Source organism: Falco rusticolus, chromosome 11 (assembly GCF_015220075.1).
Source record: "Falco rusticolus isolate bFalRus1 chromosome 11, bFalRus1.pri, whole genome shotgun sequence".
Classification (NCBI taxonomy): domain Eukaryota; kingdom Metazoa; phylum Chordata; class Aves; order Falconiformes; family Falconidae; genus Falco; species Falco rusticolus.
Genome location: NC_051197.1, coordinates 11310802 through 11336151, shown reverse-complemented (window position 1 = coordinate 11336151; position 25350 = coordinate 11310802). Strand labels below are relative to the sequence as shown.

Here is a 25350-nt window from a genome sequence, read left to right as displayed (position 1 = left end):
TCATATCTAGATTGTCTAATTTACATGCATATTCATAATCCCTGTGTATTTAATTAAATTCTTCAATCCCTGGAGTGTCTTTCCTAAACAATAGTAATTTATCTTGCACAGATAAGGGTGCCCTCAATTTATTCCACTCTGTAGCTAACAGCATTTCCTCCTGATCAAGGCTAGGAAGCAAACTCGAACAGAGGGAATCTTTAAATACATTTAAATTGCAAGATTAGGCTGCTCCTCTTTCTTTCTCTCTCACCCCAAGTTACCCTTTTAAATAATAAACACTTTCTCCTGAGCTCCGAGGAAAACCTTTCACCCAACCTCCTGATAAGAGCTGCATGCTCCAAATGCAAAAATGCTGCCCAAAGCCCACGCTGCAAAGAGATCTCACAGGCTGGGCATCATGGGCTACCAAGCAGCACAGGTTTCATCCAGCATGGTCCATGGGACATCCTCTGCACACACCTTCCATCGCAGGCTATGAATCCCTCTGTTGCAGCCCACGGCAAACAAGCCACACACTAACAAGTTGCAGCCATGAGGATGAAGAGCTCTTCATCTTTCCAGCAAATATCCCTACACTAAGGGCTATTCCTCGACAGAACCTCGGGCATCCCAGAGAGGGACATGCAATGCACCAGGACAACTTGAGATGAAGCAGCTCCTCAGAGAGATGCCGCCATCTCCAGACCACTAACCCTGTTCAAATATTAGCACAGGGAATTTAACTTGGCCTGCAATTAGAGAAGTGTTAAAATATTTAGCAAAGTCAAACCGATGAGAAGATTGTGATGGGAAAGGAAGAGAGTAGAGCCTGGTGCTACAGCATGTTTTCCGATTACACATTTCTCACACCCTGTTAAATCCACAGCGCTTAATAGCTTCACTCCCTCTCCCAAACCTCAGCCTGCAGCTCTGGGATGGCACCAAAGTGGGGTGGAGACGTGCCAGTCTCTCCAAAAGCCTCTTCAGCCCCACCAGCTCTGCATCGCCACTGCCTCCCAGAGCAGTGCCAGCTGTCCCTGCCAGGGGAGCAGCCACCCTGCTGCTCACACGGCAGGGATGCTATGCCCCAAGGAGACTCAGGGATAATCCTGGTTCTGCAGGAGATGTGGGGCCAGGACTGCTGTCGCAAACCATCTTCTGCATTCACGTCACAGCCAAGGGCCTGGGCAGCCCCTTGGCTGAAGACCCTGCTTGCAACCAGGGAAATGTCCTTCGGCTCCAGCCCCACTTCTTCATCTCCTCCCCAAACATCTGCTGCTGACCACTGCCAGACATGGGAACCCAGCCACCCCGTTCCCAACCAAGCCCTTGAAGCCTTTAGAGATGCTGTTACTATTTATGAAAATAGGGTCAGGATCCTGCTGTCAGCTCCTTCCCGAGCTGCAGTGTCACCCACGCCATTGAGGCAGCTCTAGGAAAGCTCTCAGGAATGGGACCGCTGGGACTTGATGGACAGGCTCCAAGTCACAGCCGGCTAACCGCGCTCTGGAGTAAAACCAGCCTCCTCCCACCTGGGTGTCTCTGCAGCCACCTCCCTGGGGAAGCCCATCTTCCAGTTTCACATACAACCACATCTACCAGGTCCTCCTCTGGGCCATCCCCATGGCCACCAGAGCCCTCCTTTGCTACGCCACTGCATATCAACCATGGCTTAACCAGTGCAGCACTGTACAGCAGCACCCAGCTGACACCACGGACAGTCCCAACCCCTTGTAGTTAGTTGCTTCTCCCCCCATTCAAGTAACAGAAAAAGCAACAGACAAGGCAGGTGGTGGTCTCCTTCAGCGCTGGAGCTGGACCTGGCACTGCCCTGGAGGGGAGGGGCCCGTGTGGCCACACTGCCCCATTAGCAGGGGGCTCAGCAACCAGCAGAGCCCGTGGGACAGCGAGGTGCTGTCCTCCACCAGCAACGTGGAGCCTGCCTGCCGATACAGCCTGCCATTGCCAAATCCTCTTCCCCAGGAATTCATAGCTGGATTCAGACATTCCCAGCCTGTTACTTATTTTGATGTTTTCAGCTCTCCAGAGTACAGGGACATCCTGTCTTAAACCTGCCGAGGCTCATGCCAAGAGGACATCTGCTTGGAAGACAGCCCCTCTGGCTGACCTGGCCCTAGAGGGCTGCCTTCCCGTCTCTGCAAGATCCCAAACATACCCTTGCACCCACAAAGCAAAGCCAGTTCACAGCAGAGCCAGCAGCAAGAGCAGCCTCTTGGGCAAACCACAGCTCCCATTCCTACTTCAGAAGCTTTGCAAGATTTTTAGACCTTGGAAACATTTTCTTCCTACTCAGGGCATTTTTAGGTTAATGGTTCATCAAACCTCACAGTCCAGGAAACCTTAGCGTGGCTGACCAGTGTGTGGGTGTGGGGGAAAAAAAAAAAACACCAAACAAAAAAAATACCCTCTTGGGCATGAGTCCTTCCCACAGCGCTTTAACCACAGGCTCTGGACTGAGCTAGGAGCCACCAGAAACAAGCCAAAAACCAGGCCAGCAGACAAGGGAAAACCTCACCACTGCCTTGTGCCTCTTTCAGATACAGGGAACGCAGACAGCAAACCATCACCGATGGAAAGCATCAATCTCCCGCTTGGGATGCTCTCCACGACACTGTGTCCCCACGCAAGGAGGAGCCATTACTGCCAAGCCCCTCTGCAAACCCCCAGAGGAGCTGGGTGGCACCAGCAGCACGGCTCACCGGGTGATGACCACCATCGGCAGAGGGAACGTGTGACATCTTAACTCTCTGTTCACCCAGGAGCAGGTCTCCAGAGGAACACAACTCTGATTCCCTGTGCTGACTTCATTTGGCTTGGTCCTTTTTGCCTAAGCTTTATTTTACATGCATTACTCGAGTGCAAACAAGAACAAAGCCACGGTGTTTTTAGGAAGAGCCCTCAGTACCCAGCAGCTCACACTCCTGGAAAAAACAGTGCTTTCAAGCAAAAGCCCCAAGTTTGGACAATTCCCATGAAGTCATTCCCCCACATCACCCAACTTCTTTCCTATAGTGAAAGTCAAGGAGCTGAGCCATGGCTAGGAACATCTAATCGTTCACCTTTGCACTGTCCAGTTTTTCTAAGTTTTTATGATTTTCCAGGGCCTAAGTAACCACAGATCTTTATCACAACACAGACAGAAAGTCTGCAGAGCAAAACTTCCCTCTGCCCCGTCTCCCACCAAGCACAGTACCAGTTCTTACAAGCTTCCAGTTCCCCTCCTGCCCCTCAGGTATCCAATGGGGAAGGCAGCCCACCATCAGCCACTGGCAAATAACCTCCAGCTTAAGCAAGGCAGAAGGCATGGGAATCTTTCAAACCATGTCACTCTGATGAACTTTAAAGATAATGGGTGTCTGCGCTGCATGAGGGCTGTGACTGGACAGAGCGATGCACCTGAAGATACCCACTCTTGCCACATTCCCCCAGCAACACAGTCAGGAGGTGACCAGAAACCATCTTTTCCCAAATAACCAATAACTTCCAAACTGGGAAGCAAATATTTGCTCCCAGTACACCTCACCTGCATAGGGACAGCCTGACCTTGACAATCACCTCCTCATCCACCCCGACCCTAAAGCAGCAGAAAGCAAGGATTCATGCTGCTCTCCAGCATCCATTTGGTGAGATGGTTTCAGAAGCGCTGTCCTTGCACCAGAGGGCTGTGGGCAGGTTTTAACAGCAAGGTGCTGCATCCTGGCCCTGAAACCAGCAACATCATATAAAATACCATCTGAACATGCTCCTCAAGCTCAAAAAAGCTGGCTGCTACCAAGCACACCTGAGGGCGGTTTAGCCAAGGAACCTGAAAGTAGGATAGGGTCCATGAAGCTAAAGTAGACTGAACCAAGCTCAAGAGAGGCAAGAGGTGGAGAGACGTCTAGGAAGAGGAGGCAATGCACATTTCCATGCCATCTAGGAGGTTCTGGAAAAGAGCAATGGGGCTAAGCTCCACTCTGCACCATTTCAGAGTGCATAGCTTAAAAGCACTGTAAAACCCACTGCTCATTCTTGGCCACCCTCACAAGCACCTGCTTTGGGCCTGCTGGTGAGTAATATTTTCCACAATGGGAAGTAAGTGAACAGAAGCAGCACACCAGAAGCCACCAAGTTCATCATCACTCTTGGTCACACATTGGTCACAGCTTCTCTCCATCAAAACCTGCAGGAGTTTTTAAGGGCCAACCCCATCATGAGCCAAAGGGGCAGGAGAGCTCACTTCATCATCCCTCTCACCCCCTTTGAAAGAAGGTACCTACTTAAAACAGACACTCTTTCCTCACCCATCCTCCTGCCTCCAGAAGTTACCTCCTAATGCAAAAGGTTGAGCAACACAGCAGGCGCCACCACAAGAAGTGGTGGCTGGAGACCACACCAGGCGCTGGAGCCCCCTGATGCACTAAAAGTATGTGTCAACGGCACCAGCTGTCCTCAGAGACAGCCAACCTGCTCAGACTCCCAATCTCTCAGTCCGAGCCTTCAGAGAGCTCAGCTGACCTCAGCAACTTCCCAACACTCCGTAACATTCCCGAAATGAAGTTTACAGCCTGGTTTTTCAACCTTCAGGCCAGATGCCCCTTGTTTTAATGAGTAAGTTAAATATGGCTAGTCCACAGCTATGGATCAAATAAGGCAGGCTTAAAAGAGGTGAGACTCAAGAGGGGGATACTTCCCAACAGCAAAAAAAGTAGTATGTTTTACCTCAAAACATAACAGACTCAGGGGACGAATTAAAAAGGGAAACCATAAAATGCTTGCCTAACTCCTTTTTTTATTTCTTACATCTGCTGCTTTACAGTAAAGCTTCATCTACTGTGTATAATTAGATATATGTTCCTCGATTCTAATCTATACAGATTTATTTGAAACTTATCTTTACAGTTTTTAACCCCAAAGAAGTTTTAACTGGAAAGAAAGCTGCAGTAACAGCATCACCTCAAGCGCAAAGGTCTTGGAGATGCTGCAGTGTGAACAGCAGTTCCAGCCCGGGCTCTGCGGACTCGTGCATGAAAGGCAGCAAGAACACACCAGCTCATCACTGCTCACCTTCACGTGTGGCCCCACAGCCCCAGGAACGTTTTAAAGACTGCAGAGTAAAGCAGTTTGGAACCAAAGCAGTTCACCAAGACCCAGAGGCAGAGGTATCGATACTGCCCGGCACTCCTGTCGCCGTGCCTGCTCTGCTGCCTCGCTCAGCCCCAGCCTCGGCCACTTCGCACTTCCCAGACGGCGCAGACGCTGCAGAGGGATTGCAGTGGACAACGTGGCAGCCTTACCTAGAGAGGCCTTGGGGACAGGCCATTCCTCTCACAGTGTGTTCAGCCACCAACTGCAGCTGAAAGCTACCTGCTGCCTCCCAACCCACCACCCCTGCTCTTCCTACAGCAACCCCGGATCCCAAAGGCACCTCTCCCATCCAAGACGCTTCGCAGCTCTACTGAGCTCCTTCATGCCCTGTGGATGCTACCGTACCAAATGGCCAAGGCTACAGGGCATCCCCTGAGATCCCTCTGCAGATCACACATTCAGGACCATACGCTACAGTGAACTCATGGCAAAGCCCAGCAGGTTTCTCAGAATGACCCCGTGCCCACCCTGGCCCAGTTCCTCCTGCCAGACACAGAACAGGGTTTTTTTGTTGCTTGTTGGGAAACGATGAAGCTTGCTTGGGTTTTGTTGATCCATGAAAGGGTTATTTCCTTAGAAATGGGAAACAAAACAGAGAGACAGAAGGCCACCAGGTCCAGTGCTAAAGATCCAGCAGTGTAACCAGGTATCTTGGACCTTGAGAAACTCCAAGAACAGCAGGTCCAGGTCATGAACATGACCCAGATACCAAACAGCCAGCAGACAACAGAGTGGGAGAAGGGGAGGCCAGTGTATGGGCAAAGGGGATACCCTCAATTTGCAATCACAGCCCCTTTATGTTTTGGCATAAATATCCCAAACTCATTTAGGTCACTGTGCACCTCCTGAAACCCTTACATCCACCCATCAGATGCCATCACACTTCATAATTAAGCATTTAAAATGTGCACAAAGGGAGAAAGGAACCGTCTGCACTTACACAGGAAGGACCAAACACCTCACTAGGGCACAGAGCATCGAGACTGCAAAGCACCCAGTCACCCCATTCCCCTCAGGACCCACACAGCAGGCACTCCGGGGAGAGGCCAGTCTGCCAGTGTCTCCACCAACCATGAGGAATACACCAAGGCGACATGCAACACCAGACATCCACCAGCCCAGCTAAGAGGATGAAGCATTTCTCTGGAAACAATCGGGTTCTCTAATAACAGGGCTGCAGCAGTGGCGTGAAAGGAGGGAGGAGGAGCAGGCGGGGAGAAAGGGACTAGCTGGATATTTATCCCATCCTCATCTTTGTGTTATCAGTACCCCGGTATCAGCATTGTTCAAAATGGCTGCTTAGATGGTTGCCAGCAGCAACAACAGAATTGGTCCATCTGCTGGCATTCTCCCTAATCTATCTCAAACACTCGTCTTCTTTTTAAATGCACGCAGGGGAAAGAAGGAAAAAAAAAAAAAGTCCGCCTTGTACAAAGAAACAGAATCCTCCTATAACAGAGCCTTTTAACTAGATTTTATGCCACCCCTGTTTCCAGGACACACAGACAAAAGTTAATTTTACGATAAAAGAACCAGTGTAAGGTGCTTTTTTGTTATGAGATCAGAAAGCAAATGGAATTTGAATTGTCTGCAGTGGCATGTATCTGACAAAGATTAATTTAAACAGATATTGTCTCTGAAACCAAAGTCCATTGAACGGCTTCACAGCCTATCAACCATGCGAAAGCAGCTCCTTAGCAGCACTGCTGACTCCACCACTTTCTTTAAAAATGGCTTAACCTATTTCTTGTAAGATAAAAGGTCATATATAGTTCTATTTTACAAACCCATAATAGCCAAATCCACACCAAGCGAAGACAATCGGGAGAAAATAATAACGGCGGGGGGGGGGGGAGAGGATTTCCTCCTCCTTCACAGACAGATGCTTGACACTCGCTGGGTATCTTTCAAAGCATGCCGGTAGCGAGCGGCTGCAGCGCCACCGAAATGTTTCGACATCCTTAGAATAGATTAAAAACCCTGGGGCCTCTGCAGGTCACCGGTGCAGGATGGAGAAGCCCACCCACACCCCACCCCACCCCCGGGTGGAGATGCTGCCGCAGGGCAGCTCACTGCTATCGGCCTGGGATGCTGCTTTTGCAGGGATGTAAAACCTCAAGGATGCAGGGAAGAGCAGCCAGGCTGCCAGCCCTTAGTCCTGGGCCAAGCAGGCAGGAGGGGAGAAGCACTGCTCCCCAGGCCCCCACTCACCCCCCAGCCCCTCTCTGAACACTGGGGTATTATTTCTCCTTTTAATCACAAGAAACAGATCTGTGCATGCCATCAGCGGGCTGTGCGGATGGAGACAGCTGCTCAGACTTCAATGGGATGGACACACACACACACACAGAGGGGGAAGAAAAAAAAAAGCTGCAGAAATCCAAATCCTGCAATTTCTTCCCTTTTTATTTCCAGTTTATACAGAGCACCGCAGGGAAAATGCTACCAGACAGTTTCAGAGCATTTGATACAGCAACAACCCAGCTTTGGGAAAAGAATGAAGGAGAAGCAAAATAAAAGATGACAGCCAAAAGCACTTTTAATATAGTTTCAGTACTTTCAAGAGAAAGCTTCTGTACACAGAGCAGCCAATGAACTGTAACCAAAATAAACACAACTGGCTTTAAAAAAATTAAAAATTTCTTTCTGATGATAAAGAAAATCAAAAGAGACGAGAACCAGCGAGTGAGGCAGAAAATACATTTATTTTTCATCCTCCAGACACACTTCTTTAAATTTGGCATCCAAAGCCATTGTAGTTCATTAATGCAAATTTTATTTATCTCGGGAATCCATTTGTTGCTCTGCCATCCCTTTGACAGGGCACTCATCTTCATCAAGGCAGCCGCACAGCCACAGCCAGGGCTGCAGCACACGGCACCCCCTGCGATCCCTGCCTTTAAAAAAACACATCACACCAGTAACAAGCAATGGCTATTGCCCATTTGCTATCACCCACACGGCGGCATCAGCTGAAGGATGGAGGCCAGAGCTACTGGACGGCATCCGGAGCAGAGGCACAGCCTGTCCTGACCTTGCCAAGGTCCCAGACACCAAGTCTCCGGCGTTCCCACGGGGAATCCCTCCTCCTCAGCAGCTGCAGGGCACGGGCACCGTCTCCAGGTGCAAAGACAGCAGCCAGGCAGATACCACACCGCATCCCACTGAGCAAACCTCAGTAACAATTAGCGGCCCCCAGTCAAACGAGCTGGGTGGCGTTGGTGCAGGCAGCTCATTACGGGCATCCAGGGATAAGCAGGGCATCGCAAGGGGGACACAGGCACCCCCCCCTCCCATTTTGAACCCAGGGGCGACAACAGCAGGACACTTGCAGATGACAAGCTGGACCAACACAGCCACATGCAACTCTTATGAGCTGGCATCCCAGCAGATCTGCCTCCTAAGCACATTCGTGGCTTTGTTTTTAATGATGTGAGAAATGCACACACACACAAAAAAAAAAAAAAGGGGGGGGAAAAATCCCTGGCAACATGCACCTAGAATGCGACAAGTAAAAGCCCAGGATTTTATTAATTTGTGCATTACTTTAAATGCACCGTTTTACAAGGACTAACCCCAATCCTGCACAAAATCCTAAGCCGTAAGCTTGAGACAAAAAAGCAAATGCTCTTAAAACGCAACACTAGAAAATCCGTTTGGAGAGAAATGTGGTGGTGTCGCGCACAGGTGAATCCTCGGCATTTAATAAAACACACTCACCACACCAACCAAGTGGAGTCTATTCATATTTAAACATCAGGATTAAGAAGAAAAAAAGCCTCTGAAAAATTGAATTTTCACTCCTGGGGCATTTCACTGTAGAACCATGAAGATGCTCTCCCCCTCCACATCCCGCAAGAAGCCGTTTTGCAGAACCAGCATCTCTCCGCGAGATGTTATCAGGGCTATTTCCAACTCCCATTGCAAAGGCACAAGAAGTCAGAGGTCAAGCCTGTACGTTGAACCCTACCCTTGTGAACACCAGGTGAAAAATGAAATGGGGCTCAGTCCTGCTCTTCCGAGCATGCAGGAGAGCACCTCCAGGGCCCTGGCAGCAGTGTGGGTGCACAGGGACAGCTCCCCACCACCATCCCACATCCTGGCTCCATCCAGAAAGTAGACTTGTCCAATGGCACTTATTAACATACCCAAGGTTTGGCATCTTTGAGGTCTTGTTTTCGCTGGAAAATGGATTGGTTTCTATTGAGGCTGATGCCAAAGAAAGCCAAACCTCAGCAGAGGGAGGAACCAGTTACTCAGAGGAGCCACTTTCCTCCCCTCCTCTCATCTCCAGAAGACCAGGAGTATGACAACCCCATCACATAACCTCTTCCAGACAGCATCAAATGTAAGGTAGGACATACTAGAACTTCATTTCGATACCCTCAGACAGCTATTCCCTGCCTCTGGCTCCTTGCAAAATAAAGTCACCAACACCAGCCACAGATGGGGAGATCAATGAACACACACAGGTTCAACCAGCACCCCAGGTCTCCAGCAAACCTACCCACCACCCCACCAGAAGAAACAAGCACTGTGAGGGGATGGGGGAGCACATGAGGCTCCTTCCCCACTGCCTTGCCCAGTACATCACACGAGGTTGGCTCCTCAGAGAGCGCCCAAAGGGACAGAACACAGCCTCACATCCCCGGGAGAAACAGCAGCACCCCTACATCTCCAGGAGAAAATCCACCGGCTTTAAGCACAAGCCATCACCCTGCAGCAACAAGCCTTGGCCTCTCACTGAAAATCCCCAGGCTCGGCTGCCCTGAGAGGATGAAGAGATGCTGCTCCTCCCGAAATCCCTGCTCAGCTCCTCACCCGCACCAGCTCTCCCAGCCTCAAGGGCAGCAGGGGGAAATGAACTCTCTCTTCCACCCTAATGCTACCAAGGTTTGGATTTTTTTTTTTTTTAATATCTGTATTTTCAAAGAAAATTAAAAACTGACACACCACAGGAGACGATTCACAGCTGAATGTGACTTTACAAAGCTATCAGATAGACAAGCTCATTTAAGTTTTCCAAAAGTCCTATCTGAGGTTAGAGGGACTAATCATAAAACATCTAACATCAAAGCGAGCATCAAATAACAGCAAAGCACATTCCCTCGCACAAAGCTTCAGAAACAAAGCACGCAGGCACATGTGGTTTATGTTACTGCAGTTTTAGCACAGTTAAATATTTCCTAAAAGATTCCCTCTAGATGTGAGCAAAATTAAAATCTGCTGTGAGCGACGGGTGAGCTAGAAGGGGAGGAAGCCAGCTCCTCACCTGGGCTAAGCTTTATAAAGCACAGGTAAGCTGAGAACAAACTCCTATTGCCTGCTCAAGCCAGAAACCAGGCCTTGTCATGCTTTCTCTTCAAAAAACGCCTCAAACCTATTTATTCTTAAAGCCAACACTAAATATTTTGTTTCTTGTGCTTTATTTTTCAGGTCTTCTAGCCTCTTTAAGCTAGCATCATTTTGCCTGGAGTAATTAACCACCTAGTTAAAAAGGTGCCCCAACTTCAGAAAGTCTATTTATACTCTTAAAAAAAAAAGACTCAAAAGCCAATAAATAAATCTGTTTTTAAAAAAGAAAGTTAAAGTTCCAGCTGTCAAAGTCTTCCTAGCTCTCCCTGCACTACCAGCAAGAAATTCTGGTGGTTTTCATCATCTCCAGTTCCAGTTTCTGTAATACAGCCCAGAAGAAGCTCAAGAAATCTCACCTATGAGGTAACAGCAATAAACAGATCATAAGTTTTAGTGCCTAATAACATATATAATTAAAACGAAGGATTACGAAAAAAAAATAATTACAAACATAAAGCCCTTAATGTATATTTAAGATGTTCAACAGTTTCCATCATGATAGGGCTAGTGAACCTCTGCTGGCCTCTTTTATGTGGTTTAAAGTATTTTAATATAATATGGTAGGACAAAGTAATCTACCCATAAAGAAAAATAACATAAAAATTAATTACCAAATTGGAAACACGCTGCACAACAACCACTTCACCCAAAAACTAAGAGGGTACAGAAAAACTAAACTCTTAGTTAGCACCCTGACATGGGACATCAAATTTCAATGTGGAAAAAAAAAAATAACAGAAAAGTACTTCATGACCCATGACGCTCCTTCCAAACCTCCTCCTCCTGGATACAGTCTTAAATCTAGACCCAGGAGGAGACCAATCTTTACACAAAACAAAAGCAACCACAACTAGCCCTAGAGAGCCCCATCAAAGTGTTTTCCCCAAAATAAACAGCTCTATAAAGCAGCACGCCACCTAGACTTTTAAAACAACTGGATACAAATTTAGACTCTGCCCCGTACCAGGTCACAGGGGAGGGAAACCAAATGCTTGCCTACAAGCAAGCGTTTTCAGGGGGGGGAAAAAATAATTCTAAAAAACCTAAAAGTAGTTCCAGAGAAAAAAACCTAGAAGTAGTTTCAGCCATGTTAAGAGCATAGGAACCCATCGATAGTTTTACTTCTGAAGATGCATTCCAAAAAGAATCATTAAAATATATAACAACAGAAGCTGAAATCTACAGTGTAACAAAAGGCTTCCAAATCAGAACTCCTCCAATTAAAATGCATTTACAGGTATTATTTACACGTATCAGTTCTAGCTTAACCTCTGCCCAGGCAGAAGGCTGCTGAAGCAGGGTCAGAAAATCCCCCATGCCTGGATACCCAGCTTAACCACCAGACCAGGAACCATGGGAAGGCACCCAGGACTGACCTGCAAAGCATCAGATAAAGTGTTCAGAATTAACAGCAGGCTTGAAAATAAAAAAATAAATTAAAAAAAAAAAAAACCAAAAAACACACACACACCACCAGGCTCCCTCCAAGTGTTTACAAAGCCAGCGCATTTTAAAGCCCTGCTTCATTGTTACCCTAACAGCAAAAGTAAATTCTGCCTATGTACTTATGGCTGGACTGCATACCTCCCCACCAGGGCACAAAGGCTTATCTGTGGGTAAAGCAGCACATGCCATATAGGTTCCTAAGCGGCTGGTTGCAATGCAAAGAACAACACAAAGCTCGATGCTTCCTCTCACGAGTAATCATAAAAGCAATGAAAAAAAAGAGAATTCCCACCTAAAATTGCCACAGACACTTGCCCACCCATCAGCAGCCACAACGACTCGAAGGCAAACCGTATTATACCATACTGAGGAGCACAGGCGAGAAACATTAATTTGTTCTGCCAGATCACAGCTAACTGTCAAAATCCACCAAAGGTCTTTTCTCTCTCCAAAAACCCAAGAGATAATGGTGTAAAAACTTTTGTTCATAAATATTTATGCAAGTGAACTTGTTAAAAATTAACCGCTGTCGTTAAAGGTTTTGTATCCTTTAGGATTCCCGGCATGCAGTGCAGTTGCATGCTTTATATTAAGCCTGGCATTTCTGCATTCCTTTCCTGCATGCTTTTGTCATTTGTCTAAAAATTAAAAGGAAAAAAAAAACCCACACACCACACACACACAAAGACGGGATCTGTACACATAATAATAAAGCAGTTTTTAAGAAGACAAAGATGCCTGTGTTCAACATCCAAGATCTTTCTTTGAGCAGGAAAAAAAAAAAAAAATCAATTTAATGACTCCAGTGAGATCAGGGTTTAAGCCTCGTTTAAGTTTTACTAAGCATGAAGGAATTATAGGTTGATAATGTGGCATATATGTTTTTTTTCAGACCTGCCAGCCTTGTAAGCACAAGGGAGCTGGAGCCCAAAGCAGTTTGGCCCCACAAGCACAACCCTCACACCTCCACGCCATCTTCCATCTCCCAGAAGGTCATTCCTCTCGGATTTTGGCTTTCAGGTTTTCAAAGTGATTTTTCCAACCACAGAGAGAAGGAATTTCACATTCGTACCATCCTTATTTTTTCACAGGTCTGAGTCAGAAACTCAACTGTACAAACATCTGATCTTTATTAACAGCAAATCTCAACTGTGCAAACCCCAGGTCGTGATGCCGGGAGCTGGCGGTGTCCATTAAAGAGATCCTTCAAGGGGAACAGTAGTTTTGATTTAACGCTGGTGAACATCAAGTAAGCCAGGGTTGGGGTTTTACTTTTTTTCCAAGACATAATGGTTCCCATATAAGCTGACAACCAAGTTCCTATCTTAATTGCAAACACACACACAGCCACAAAGTGTTTGTGTCTCCAGTGGCTGGAGCTCTTCCACCTCACCTTCCAGCAGCATCTGCAGGATGGATGTGGAAAGTTGGCGGAGGACATCTCCGCTATGCCTCCCGTCCACCCCGGGTAAACACGAAGCCCTTCACAGCCTTTTGTTTGATGTAAATCTTCCTCCTCTGGCTCAGGGCTGCAAGGGACTGCTGTGACAGGGCTGCTCGGGGGACAAAACCAGAGGTGTCTGACCCCGCATCACCCACCCGCTGCCGCCCAAAGAAGAGCCGCACTCCAGCCAAGACCCAAACCCCCCTGCTCCGAGGCGAGCTCCCACGGCGAGCATTCCGCGCGCCCCTCTCGGGCTGTAAAAACAAGAGATAAATCACCCACCGACTTTGCGGCGAGTGCTTCCAGAACATGCTGCTTCATCTAAAAAGCTGAAGGTTCGGAGGACAATGGGCGCGAGCTCCGATTTCAAAGCTGGGGAGATGGTTTAGACTTGTCAGGGGATATGAAACGCCAAAGCCAGGACCATCCTCTGGCTCACCCAAAGCAGCAGCGGGAACCGCAGGGAGACAGGGCACGCGTGATGCCGGATGCCGGTACTGGCCATCGCTTTGGGATGGGACTGCCCTGCCTGTTCCTCACATACCTGACCCCAGCGCTCACCCAGCATTGCCTAAAGCCTCGTCAGAGCCACGTTTCAAAGCCAAATACGTTTTAAAAAGCTCATGACGAAAGAAAATGCCTTCATACAGAACCAGCCCTGGTTTCAGGCAACCGTTACTCTGTCTCCCACTCCCAGGCCGGCTGCTCACTGCATCCACACCTTGGTGGGCAGGTCAACGAAGCATCGTCCACAGTCAGCTATTCTCTTCCCTCCCCTCCTAATTTTAAAGTTCCTGAAGAGCTTCTCCTCTCCTTCAAAAAAAAAAAAAAAAAAAATTTGGTTTTGAGTTTCCAAGTGTTTTAAACAGAATACTTAATCATCTTAACACAGCCCTGGCAAAAATATTAATTCACCCCAAAAGAGGGTATATAATCATATCCTTGGAGAAAAACCTTTTGTGCTGCAGGAATTTTTACTGCATATCCTCAGAGGCGGAAGGAGAATTCTTCCGCTCTCTCCTATTTCCACATCTCAAATGAAAAATGTTTTGATAACGCTCTTCTGAATGTAAACTGTAAAAAATGGATTTTTTAATTTATTTTTTTTAAAAGCAGAGGGGTTTTTTTCCCCAAAAGGAAGGAGGGCTCTTTAAACAACCACAGCCGAACTAACCATTCCTTACAACAAAACCCACCCTCCCTCCACTCATTCACGCCATACCCTGGCACAAGATGAATTTACATTTCGCATTTGCAAAACAAATTCCAGCCTAATGTCATTTTAATGGGAACGCGCATTTCAATCACTTCCAGCAACAACCAGGAGCGGATTATTTTATGTAAAACACCACCATTTGTTTCTCTTTGAATATATAGAGATATAAGGGGGGATTTCGGATGGGGACAGGGACTGGGGGGGACACACCAACATTTCCTCTGTGACAATCCCCCTCCGCCAGCGCACACAAAAGCCAACCTGCCCGTGGAGACAACACACGATGCCATTATTCCCACCGTCATTCCCACGGCCCCTCGCCACCGGCGGGGAGCCAGAGGCCGGCGGCCCCCGGCCCCACCAGCGCCCCCCGCCCCCGGCCGGTCCCGCCGCGCTCCGCCGGCCGCGGGTGCCCGTGCGGGGGGGTGGCAAGGGGAAAGGGGGGCGCGGGGGCCCCCCCGAGATTTTCCAAGGGGGGGAAAGCCCCTGATGGAGAAGACAAAGACAAGCGCTCAGAGCTGCCGGAGAGATGCGTTATGTTTATAAACCCGTGTGCGGGTGGAAGGGCCGGGACCGGGGCGGGTGTTCCGGGGCGAGGGGAAACCGGGGCGGAGGGGGGGGGGGGGGGGGGGGGGGGGGGCTGCGCGCCCTCCTGCAAACCCCCACGGGCACCCGGGGAGGGGGGGGTGGCTTTATTTTCCCACTCGCACTGGACGGACGGTGCCCACGCCGGTGACACCGGGCACGCACACGTCGCCGGGAGCCCACCCCCCCCACAGCCCTCCCCCCCAAACCTAAAGCCGGCATCTCCCCAGAGGAGGATAAGGCGGTCCCTGCCCCCGGGGCAGGATTTTCCTGTCAAACCACAACGCGCCAGACAAAAGGCTGGAGTGTTCGGAGGGGATGGCGGCGGCGGCGGCGGGGGGGGAGCGGGGGGGCGGACGCGGGGCACGACGACCCAAGCCCCCAGGGGCCTCGTCCCGGCACTCACCGACTTGCAGCACGTTGTCCACCGCGCCGGTCTCCAGCAGGCGGATGCCGCGGCGGAAGGGCAGCCCCTCGCCCTGCGGCGCGGCGGCGGGGGCGGCGGCGGGCGGCGGCGGGCCGGCGGCGGGGCTCTCCTCGCCGGCCGGGGCTGGGGCGGCGGCGGCGGCCGAGGGTCCCCCCGCGGCGGCGCTGGCGGGGGATGCGGCGGCGGCGCGGCCGGGCTGGAAGCTGGAGTACATGCAGATCTGCCGCTCGCTGCGGGGGAAGCTCCAGTAGACGATGCGGCGCTGGACGGGCTCGGGGATGCGCTGGAAGCGGCCCTCCACCCGCTCGAAGGCCCAGCTCCCCGCCACCCGCTTGGCCGCCGCGTCCAGCAGCGACTCGGGCTGCAGCAGGCTGCCCGCCCCGCCGCCGCCGCCCCCCGGCCCCGCCGCCGCCGCCGCCGCCGTCCCCGCCGCCCCCGCCGTCCCCGCCGCCGCCGCGGGGCAGCAGCCGGCCAGAGCCGGGGGGGCCCCGCTGGCCCCCGCGCCCGGCCCCGCGCCGGCCCCTGCGGCCCCGGGACGGGGGTGAACGGCCCCGGTGCCCCCCGCCGGGCAGGTTCGGGAGCACAGGCGCTTGGGGCCCGGGGCGCCGGCGGGCAGCGGCGGGCGGAGCAGCTCCTCTCCCTCTCCTCCCTCCGCCATGGCTGCGACCGACTGAGCCGGGCGAGGGGAGGAGAGACGGGGAGGAGGGGGGGGGGGGGCCGGGGGTGGAGACTAGAGGGGGTGGTCCCGCCGGCCGGGAGCCGGCCCCCGCCGGGGCGGGCCGCTCCGCAGCCCCCTGCCCGCCCCCCGCCGGACCCCGGCTCCGACCTGCACCTGCCGGGCTGCCGCGGGACCGGCTCCGCGGGGCGGGCGGGGGCGAGCCCCTGGGGATCGCCCCGGTGCCCTCCCGGCTGTGTCCCCGGGCGGGGGGAGGGACATTCGGGGGACGCTGTGACCCCCGCGCCCGGAGAGCGGGGGTGCCCCGCGGTCGGCCGTCCCGACGGCGCTGGGGGGCGAGGGGTGTCGGGCCAGCCGAGCGCACGGAGCTTGTGCTGAGTCAGAGGCAGCAAGGGGGCACGGGGGGCTGGGCAGGGGGCACGGGGGGCTGGGCACGGCACCGCTCCACCGGCGCTGCCCGGTGGCAACCGGGGAGCGCTGCTGCCGCAAGCCTTGCGGTCCTCGGCCTCAGCGCCTGGCCTAACCCATACACCACCACCTTCGGGTTTACACGGGGTAGCTGAGCAGAGAGCAGCGTCCTACCCTTCAGTGGGCATCGGGGTTTGCTTTTTCTTTTAGAGCCCTGTGGTTAAAGATGCTCATCCCACACGTGCCTGCAGCATCCCTGGGTGCAGAGAAAATACCCGGGTCCTGTGGCACACTTGGCCTCTGGGAGAGGAGATGAAGCAACACAGGCAGGGCTGGCTCCCACGAAGCTCTGCTGTGCTCTTCGGTGGGGTGGCATTAAAGCCAGGTCCTTCAGCACATACTGCCTGAGTTGGCACCCCAAATTCCAGAGAACTGACTCCTCACCAGCGCGGTTGCTGGGCTGGTCGCTTTGCTGTTGCGTCCAGTGGGACACCATTACCAGGATTTTACAAAATTTTCTTTTGTCCCGTCTAATTTTAAGTGACAAACCTCCAAAGAAGAGCAGAGCTCACATTATCTCAGGGTTCACTTTTCTTGCTGTTATTCTCAGTGCTTGGAGAATCTAAGACCACTTCCTTTCTATCGGCAGTTCAGTCACATCTAGACCATTACCAGTTACTCCCTTGTTGCAGAGATCTTCTATTTACTCTTACTGACAGAGCAAGAGTACATTTCCTGGAATAACAGGGCGATGCAATTAGGGAACAGGAAATAATTATGCACCTTTGCTATGCCAGGGGGTACATCCAAGCCCAAGGTCTCTCCTTCGCAGGACTCAGAGGGAAGGAGCCAGATCTCAGGCAGGTAGTGAGAGCCAGCAGAGCTAAAGCAACGAGAGATCTCCATTTTATAGAATAAGCCACATGCTAATAGATGAAGGTCAGGAAGAGGTTTTCCTTGAAGGCTGAGGTGTTCCTTGCTGCCGCTGGTCCTGTTCAAGATAATCAGTGCTAGCTGGCAGCAGGGCCTGGCTGCAGGCAGCAGCTACATGAAGAGATTTGTTTACGTTTTCCCCAGGAATCACGTCCCCATTTCTTTAACGCCAAAGGGCATTTCACTCTCCGTACTGGATTGTTGTGACTGGGAGCACTTGTAAGCCCAGCATTTTGCCCATCACCTCTGCTCGCTGTGGTGGTGGCAGGACCTGGGGGGACAAGGAGGGCTTCTTCCACCTCTGCCCCTCCCCGGCTGCACAGAGGGACCTCAGGGGGATGTCCCAAAGCACCCTTCTGCCCTGAGGTAGAGCAAGTCTTCCTGGCAGAGACCAGTCCGGCAGGATCTTGAGCTCTTTTGGTGATGGAGGCTGCAGGCTCTGGTGTTACAGCAGCCCAAATGCCGGGGAGTTTCTGCTGGCACCCGTGTCTCCCCGCAGCCGCCAGATCTGCTCAGGCAGGGGGCAAGCCTGGCTGAGAGCTGGGACACAGCACCCCAGCTTGTCTGATCCCTCTGCCACCAGTCTGCAGAGCTCACCTAGTGACAACCTTGAGTGTCCTTACTTACGTTGTCCCCAGACGGTGCCAATAAAGAGGATTTTATACTTCAGCCCAAGCAGGGATGTTATTTATTCCCAACAAGCTGACTTTTCACTGCATAAAACATATAATCCAGACTCAAATCAAAGCAAGGTCGATGCAATGGCTGGCCAGCCTGTCTCTGGGGGGTTACCATGTTATTTCAAAGACAAATCAATCTATTTTTCCTCTCCCTCCTCATCTGAACATTTGTTGCTCCCGATTCCTCTCCGTCTCGCCCTGTGCCTTTCATTACTGCCCTGAATTTCACAAGGGGGGAGCTCTCCTCCTCCCATAGAACATGGACAGGCCTCTTCTCCCCAGGGAAGGATGCAAAATGTCAGCCTCCTGCCCAGCTCCTGATGCTGCTCATTCAGAGCCTGGAACCAGGTACATCAATAATTCACTGCACACTTTCCTGAGCCCAGCCATTTGCTGAGCCTCTGCCACCAGCAGCCCCGGTTCCCTCCCTGGCTTTGAGGCTGTTTGGTCAGGGTCTGCCTGTGCTGCGACCCACCAACTCCAGCCCTTCTGGCCTGAGCGCTGGTGTTAGTCACAAAGTGCTGGTTTTTCATGTTGGCCCCAGAAAACACTTTAATTTGAGTCCCTGGCTAGAAAATTTACTGACCAAAGGGGCTAGAGCCCCCATGGCTTCTACACTGCAGCCAGGCAGCAGTCCATTGTAATACTGTGGGAAATTCTTTGGGTGCCAGCTCAGTCAGAAGTCCAGCTTTAAGCTGCAGGTGCTGTGGGGCAAGAAATCCGCTTTCCTCTTGCTAGAAACTAAATTCCAGAGCCCTAAAAAAGAGAGAGGAAAAGGATGCTGCTGAGATGCCCTCTGTGGGTTTTCTGGCACTTGTACTTTTTTTGGTGGCAGACAAGGTAAGTGCTGGCAGATGCCATATCTCAGCCCAAGGGGATGCCACATCCTTGGTCTGCTCCCACCTGTACACCTTCATGTAGCTGCTCTTCTCTCTCCCCACCATGCCAAAACCCCATTCTCAGCAGAAAGACTGCCTTTCTCTGGGCATCTTCCTCTCTCTTGGATGCTCCCATGCCTCTTTGACATTGCTTTGACTCTGAATAGCCAGTGTTGTGCCCTCACTAACATGGGTAACACTGGCTGAGCCTTGCAGAGAAGACAGCAGAGCTTTGCAAGACCCAGGGAGCACCAAGGAAGTCCTCTGATGACGAGTGAAGATATACAAGAGCAGCAGAAGCTTTATAGCCAATTAACAATGGGAAAGGAGATAGAGGAGTGTAGGCAGCCACAAAGCTCCTGCTCTGGCCACCCAGAGGATTTGCTGCTCCAGAACATCCAAAGCCAGGCTGAGGAGCAGCCAGGCTCTCTGCTACAGCCACCAGCCCCAGGCACTCGTTGGAAGTGTGGCTGTTTCTGCCTTTCCTGTGTTGCGGGTGCTGTTCAGAGCAGTGGCAGGAGGGAAAGGACACAGGGAGTAACACAGCCTACAGCTCCCCTGCCTTAATGCACTCAGGAGCAGTGGGATCTATTGCCTAAGATAGTTATTACATAGCATCCCTGTGGATCTGATGTCCTGGAAGAGACATAGAGCATTGCCCTATGAAATACATGGCCTTGCAAGCAAGAGAGCCCCATTTTTAGATTCTCCAGTGCCTGGTAAGGTCTCCAACAAAGCATAAGCTTGAGCTGGAGCTTTTTCCCATCAAACTGTTCAAATCCCCCATGGATTCTCCACTGACTCATTAGCACTGAGTTATTGCTGTACTCATCTTTCAGCAGGGACTCTAATAAAGTTGCTTTTCACGAGCCAGCCAGTTATTTTATGAAACATCCCAGAACGGACAATTTCAGGGACCTCCTTCAGGTGTGACTGCAATTGTCTGTCTACTCAAAAGAGAAATGCAAGGACTGAAAGTATCATCTCCCCTCCCCAAGCACAGGCTGAATTCAAAGATCAGGTGCAGGATGGCTGCTCTCACTTTCCCTTTGGCACAGAAAACGCTCTGCTTGCCCGTATGTCCCTGTATCTGCTCAGGGATGCCCAAGTTTAAAGCAGATGCTCAGGGTGCCGCAGCTTCTCTGCCCTTTGTCTGCTGCCAGCGGGGACAGCAATCCTGGAGAAAAACCTCAGGCCATCCAGGGTCAAGGATGGCTGCACCCAGCACCGTGCCATGCCCTCCCCAGGACACACCATGACACATCGCCTCTGCCTGCCGTGTGCCACAGGCATCGGGAGTTTGGGGCTGGCAGGGCTGGGGGGCCTGGAGGAGCTCAGCAGGAGGCTGGGGGGTGTGAGTCGGGGAGCTGGCAAGCCCTGCTGCAGGGACGGGGTCTGTGGGGCAGGGTGGAGGTTGGGAAGCTCCTTTGTATGGCTGGAGATCGGGCACCAGCAGAGGGGAAGGAGGAGCAAGGAGATGGTCTAGGGCAGCAGCGAGAAATGGAGAGAAACGGAGCAAGGTGCCCGGGTACCCGGTGCCAGGCTAGGGTCGGGCCGAACCAGAGTCCCCCTCGTACCCAACCAGAGTGCTATGGCTGTCAGGAGCTGTTGTTCCCTCTCTCCCACACACATTTTCATCTCTGGCTTGCCAGGGCTGCCTTCCCCCAGGCTCCCTAAGATTAGCAAAGTGCTGATCCTCTGCCTTGCCACGGAGATTTCTGCACCCTTCCAGCAAACGCATTTGCTGTGCCGACCTGCAATTAAGCATGGAGGAGCTGCCGGGCGAAGACCCTCGGCTTCCAGCAGAAGCAGTTGCCTCCCTGGCGCAGAGTCTAAAAGCACAGAGCGCTCCAGAAAGTTACTCAGCCCTGCACCGGCGAGCGACGTCCATCCCGGCTGGGCCGGCTGCCACGGGGCTGAGCTCAGCAGAAAGCAGCCCCCCGGCTGATCACCCCCTCCCAGCCACTGAGGCTCCCCCCTGCCCTTAATTAGAGAAGCTAAAATAACCCGGGGAGCGTTTTGCGGGCTGCAAGAGTACGAACAACTGACGGCAAAGCCAGGTGTCAACAGCGCTGCCTGCCGCACCGGGGCTGCCCTGGCCACCCAGGCACCGGGGGGTGGCGGGGGCCGGCTGGGTGGCAAGCGGGGGTCAGGCTGAGGGCTCCCCCCCAGGGTCCCGCTCCCCTTCCCGGGGCAGAGAGCCAGCAGCCGGTCACAGGATAGCCCCTGTGCCTTCCCCCAGCCTTTTACCCCCCACAGTTCCCACGCGTTGCAAATGGTAATTAAAATAAATGGTAAAAAAAGTATTATTTTTTTTTCTTTAAAAAAAGAACCTCTGGGTGGGGAATGGTTTTCTAGGGGAGGAAGGAGGAATTAAACTGGTGGGAAACCACACACGGAACCAACTTCACTTTTTCAGAAGAGAAGAGGGCTGTGCCGGACAGCAGGTAACGCTAAAACACAGCGCAGAGGGGGCTGAGGCCGGACAAGTTCAGGCTCCAAGAGGAGCCACAACACCGCAGCGGCGGAGCGCAGCTACCGGCGGAGTCAGGGGCGGCCCCCGGCCGGGAGCAGCTCCCGCGGGGTGTGCTGAGCTGCCACCCCCGGCCCGCGCCGCCGGCCATGGGCACACGGGGCACGCCTGATTGGCTGCGAGGTTACAATGCCGCACGCCTGATTGGCTGCGAGGCTGCAATGCCGCACGTCTGATTGGCTGCGAGGCTGCAATGCCGCACGTCTGATTGGCTGCGAGGCTGCAATGCCGCACGCCTGATTGGTTACGAGGTTACAATGCCGCATACCTGACTGCCTGCGAGGTTACTATGCCTCACGCCTGATTGGCTGAGACGTTACAATGCCCCGTGGCTGATTGGCTGGGAGGTCATAACACCCCACGGCTGATTGGCTGGAAAGCTGCAGTGCCACAGGGCTGATTGGCTGGTTGCCTACATGGCTGGATGGTAGGAGCCTGTGTGGCCTTATTACAGCCTGCTGATTGGCTGGCTGGCTAAATGCGGGGGAGGGGAAACTAACACCACACCAGCTTTGACAACAGCCAAATCATTTCTGCCCAGTTCATAAACCTTCTGCTTGTGCCTGGTGCTGCTGGGCTTTGTGATTGTCTGCGCCATTTTGCCAGCCCCACGGAGCTGCGGTTCCTCTGGTGCCACTAGGACGTTTGCTGCCACACCTGCCACCCTCCCAGGGGTTTCAGGAGCCGGAGCTCAGGCACCTGCAGCGCCTGGCCTGGGTCATTCCCCACCATCCAGTCCAGCCATCTATTTATTCCAAAGCCATTTCCACAGGCACATCCATGGGGGTGGGGAAAAAAAGGCTGCAGCCTGGGACCTCTTCCACCTCTTCCTCAGTAAAACCCAAGGAACATCACCCAGCCCGCTTTTCCTTTGTAGCTTTACCGAGGTATCATGGCAGCTGGGAGCCACCCAGCCCTGCTCAGGATCTGTGTCCTCCTGGTAGGCACCACAGTGCTCTCTCTTGGAGAGCTGCTCCGTGGGCTTGTCCTCTTCCTTCAGCTCCTTTACAAGGTCAGGTGTAGCCCTCGTCATGGCTGCTCAGCTGCCTGAGCTCCCCGCAGCCTGCAGAGCCCACTGGTGAGGCCAGACACCAGCACTGCCCTCAGCCCTGGTCAGTCGGGGCACAGCGGGGCGAGGGGAGGTGGTACGACACTGACCTTCCCTTGAACAGCCCACCCATCCCAGCTCCCCTCCGCGACAGCGTGTCCTCACCCATCGCTCCATGCGTAGGAGCCGGCAGCAGTTCAGCAGAGGCGGTGGCAGTGCTGGCACAAGGCTGGGCCACTTGAAGCCACCCGACAGAAGAGCAGGACATGGTGGCTTGGCACCGCGCTGTGGTTTGGCTGGAAACCAAGCGTCACATCTAACTCGTCTTGAGGACAGGCAGATGGAGAGAGACACAGCACATTTCCCCTTGCATGGCAGCAAAAAAGCAGTAGCCTGCTAATTGCTGTCCTGGAGGGAAGCAAGGGGGGTCCCCCTGAATTTTATCAAAGCTCCTATGGACACAGCAACCAGCATGGGCTCCAGATTCAGCCTTGGGCACCTGCTCTGTGCTGCAAAGCTACGCAGGTTGGGCAGGCAAGATGTGTCTCTCCTGGGTCTGGCTGGGCTTTGTCTGCTCACACTGGGCTCCTTTCAACCCCCAGATCAAACCCATAAGTAACAGAAGCAAACTGTTCCTCCATGCTGTCGTCCATCAACAGTGAGCAAAGGTACAGGCTGGAAACCAGCAGCACAAAGAAATGACTGTTTTGTTCTCACACAGCGATGGCCAGACCGTGCTGGGTGGACAGAGAGGAGGTGAAGCCACACAAAGACGGTGGCACTGAGAGCACCTGGGGGGGGGGGTGGGGGTGGGGGGGAGGGAGCCTTGACATCCCATGGGGCTGGGGCTCCAGCTCTGCTTGCCCCAAACTACTCCAGACCCACCAGGAGGGAGGGAAAGAGCTGAGATGGGTCTCTTGCAGGTCAGCACATGGCCAGGGAGAGACTTGGAGGCCTTTGAGGGGAGGTGAGAGGTTATGGGGGAAGCAACAGGAGAGGTGAACCTGTTGAATGCACCTTTGCTCAAAGGTCAGAGAGGTGTCTCCACCCTCTGTCCCTGGGGACTGCTTTGGGGTGACTCTGCTCTCCCTCTGCCAGCAGACGAAAGATGGGCCATGACAAGAAATGGGGCTTTGAAAACCCAGGGACTGCGCTCTGTCCTGCTGGTGGCCTTATGCCCAGCCAGGACCTGTGATTGATGCTGGGCAGGGAGATCGGAATGAACGAGGCAAATATCTGATGCACTTCCTCAGCCCCTTCTTCACCAACCTCCAGCACCGGTGGCCGTGCAGGGGACACAAGTCACTGGGGCTGGCTCATTTCTGCAGCTGTTTCTCTGCTCTGTCCCATCTCCTTGGGTGACGCTACACTGAGATGAGTCTGGACCTACTCACCAGGGGTGTCAGCAAGTTGGCCAGAGCTGGGGATGATCTCACCAGCTCCTAACCCATGATGGAGATACACGGCTGTCACCCCCAGGCAGCAGTGTTCACCCTCACCCCATAGAAGCAAGAGCGGCCTGGCTGGGCTGGACTTAGGGGACAGAAATGCAGCCGCCCACATTTATTTTGCCTAACAACAGTGATCTCTCTGTATATTTTCATTCTGTTTTCCTAGGCTCAGCTGCCTCCTCAATGAAATGTTTCCAAAGCAGCCTGGCTTGGCGGCATGCCAGCCCCGGCTGCCAGATGAATGGGTGGAGGAGGAGGGACCCATTCCTCTTCTTGACACAGCATCACTGCACAAGAGGCCTCTGTTGACATTAGAACTGGCTGTTCCCCCTCTGCCGAGAGAGAGGATCTGCCTGGCTCTTGGCAGGAGCAGGGCCAAGGCTGCATGTGATGTGGGAGCTGTCCTCTTGCAGGGTGGTGGCACAGCCAACAGGTACCAGGGTACCACGGCGCATCCTCCTCCGGGGTGGTGGCACAGCCACGGACACCAGGGTACCACAGCACAGCACCACCAGGACCTGAAGTCAGCCCTAGTTTCTCACCCTGGACCCTCCCCTTGCTGAGCCAGCCCCCCCAACAGCTGAGCACTTCCTGGGGCTTTCTGACTCCTACTAACAGCATCAGCATCACTCCTTGAGACATCAGCAATGTGAAGAACATGTTAACTCCCCCAAAACATCTCTTTCTCCACCCTGCTCAGAGCAAAGCTCTTCCTCAGCACCTCAGGAGTACAGGCACAGACACGAGTTTTGCAGAGCTCCAGGTCTCTGGCACCTTTCGGGGGGGGGAGGGGGGGGGAGTAATGCCATGGGGGTCCCAAGCACAGCACCCCAGAACCTTTCAGGCCTTTGCACAATGATACATGGAGCAGCATCGGCTTCATCCTAAACCCTTGCCGCTACTCAGACATGCAGGACTTCACCCAAACCATGTCACAGCTCTTTCTCACACCTCGATTCCTCTGCCCAAAGCAAAACACAAACCCAAGCCTTCAGGGCTGGAAATATATCAGCTGAGAGGTAACTGAATGGCAGCTGTGCGGCACAGTGCCACTGGACTACCCACCCAGCACCAGATGTGATCTATCTGCCACTGCTAATTGCAGTTCTGGTTGTCAGCAAGGGAATGCAAATCTGTGTA

General features: G+C 52.8%; 1 protein-coding gene across 1 annotated transcript in view; it reads right to left on the bottom strand.

Annotated features, from left to right (window-relative positions):
- Positions 1-16291, bottom strand: part of ZSWIM5 (zinc finger SWIM-type containing 5) — a 100231-nt gene extending 83940 nt beyond the window's left edge. Inside the window, exon 1 of the mRNA XM_037404947.1 lies at positions 15583-16291. Coding sequence (XP_037260844.1) covers positions 15583-16261 — 679 coding nt within the window. The 5' untranslated portion in view covers positions 16262-16291. The remainder of the gene's footprint in view (positions 1-15582) is intronic.
- Positions 16292-25350: the final 9059 nt, after the last annotated feature.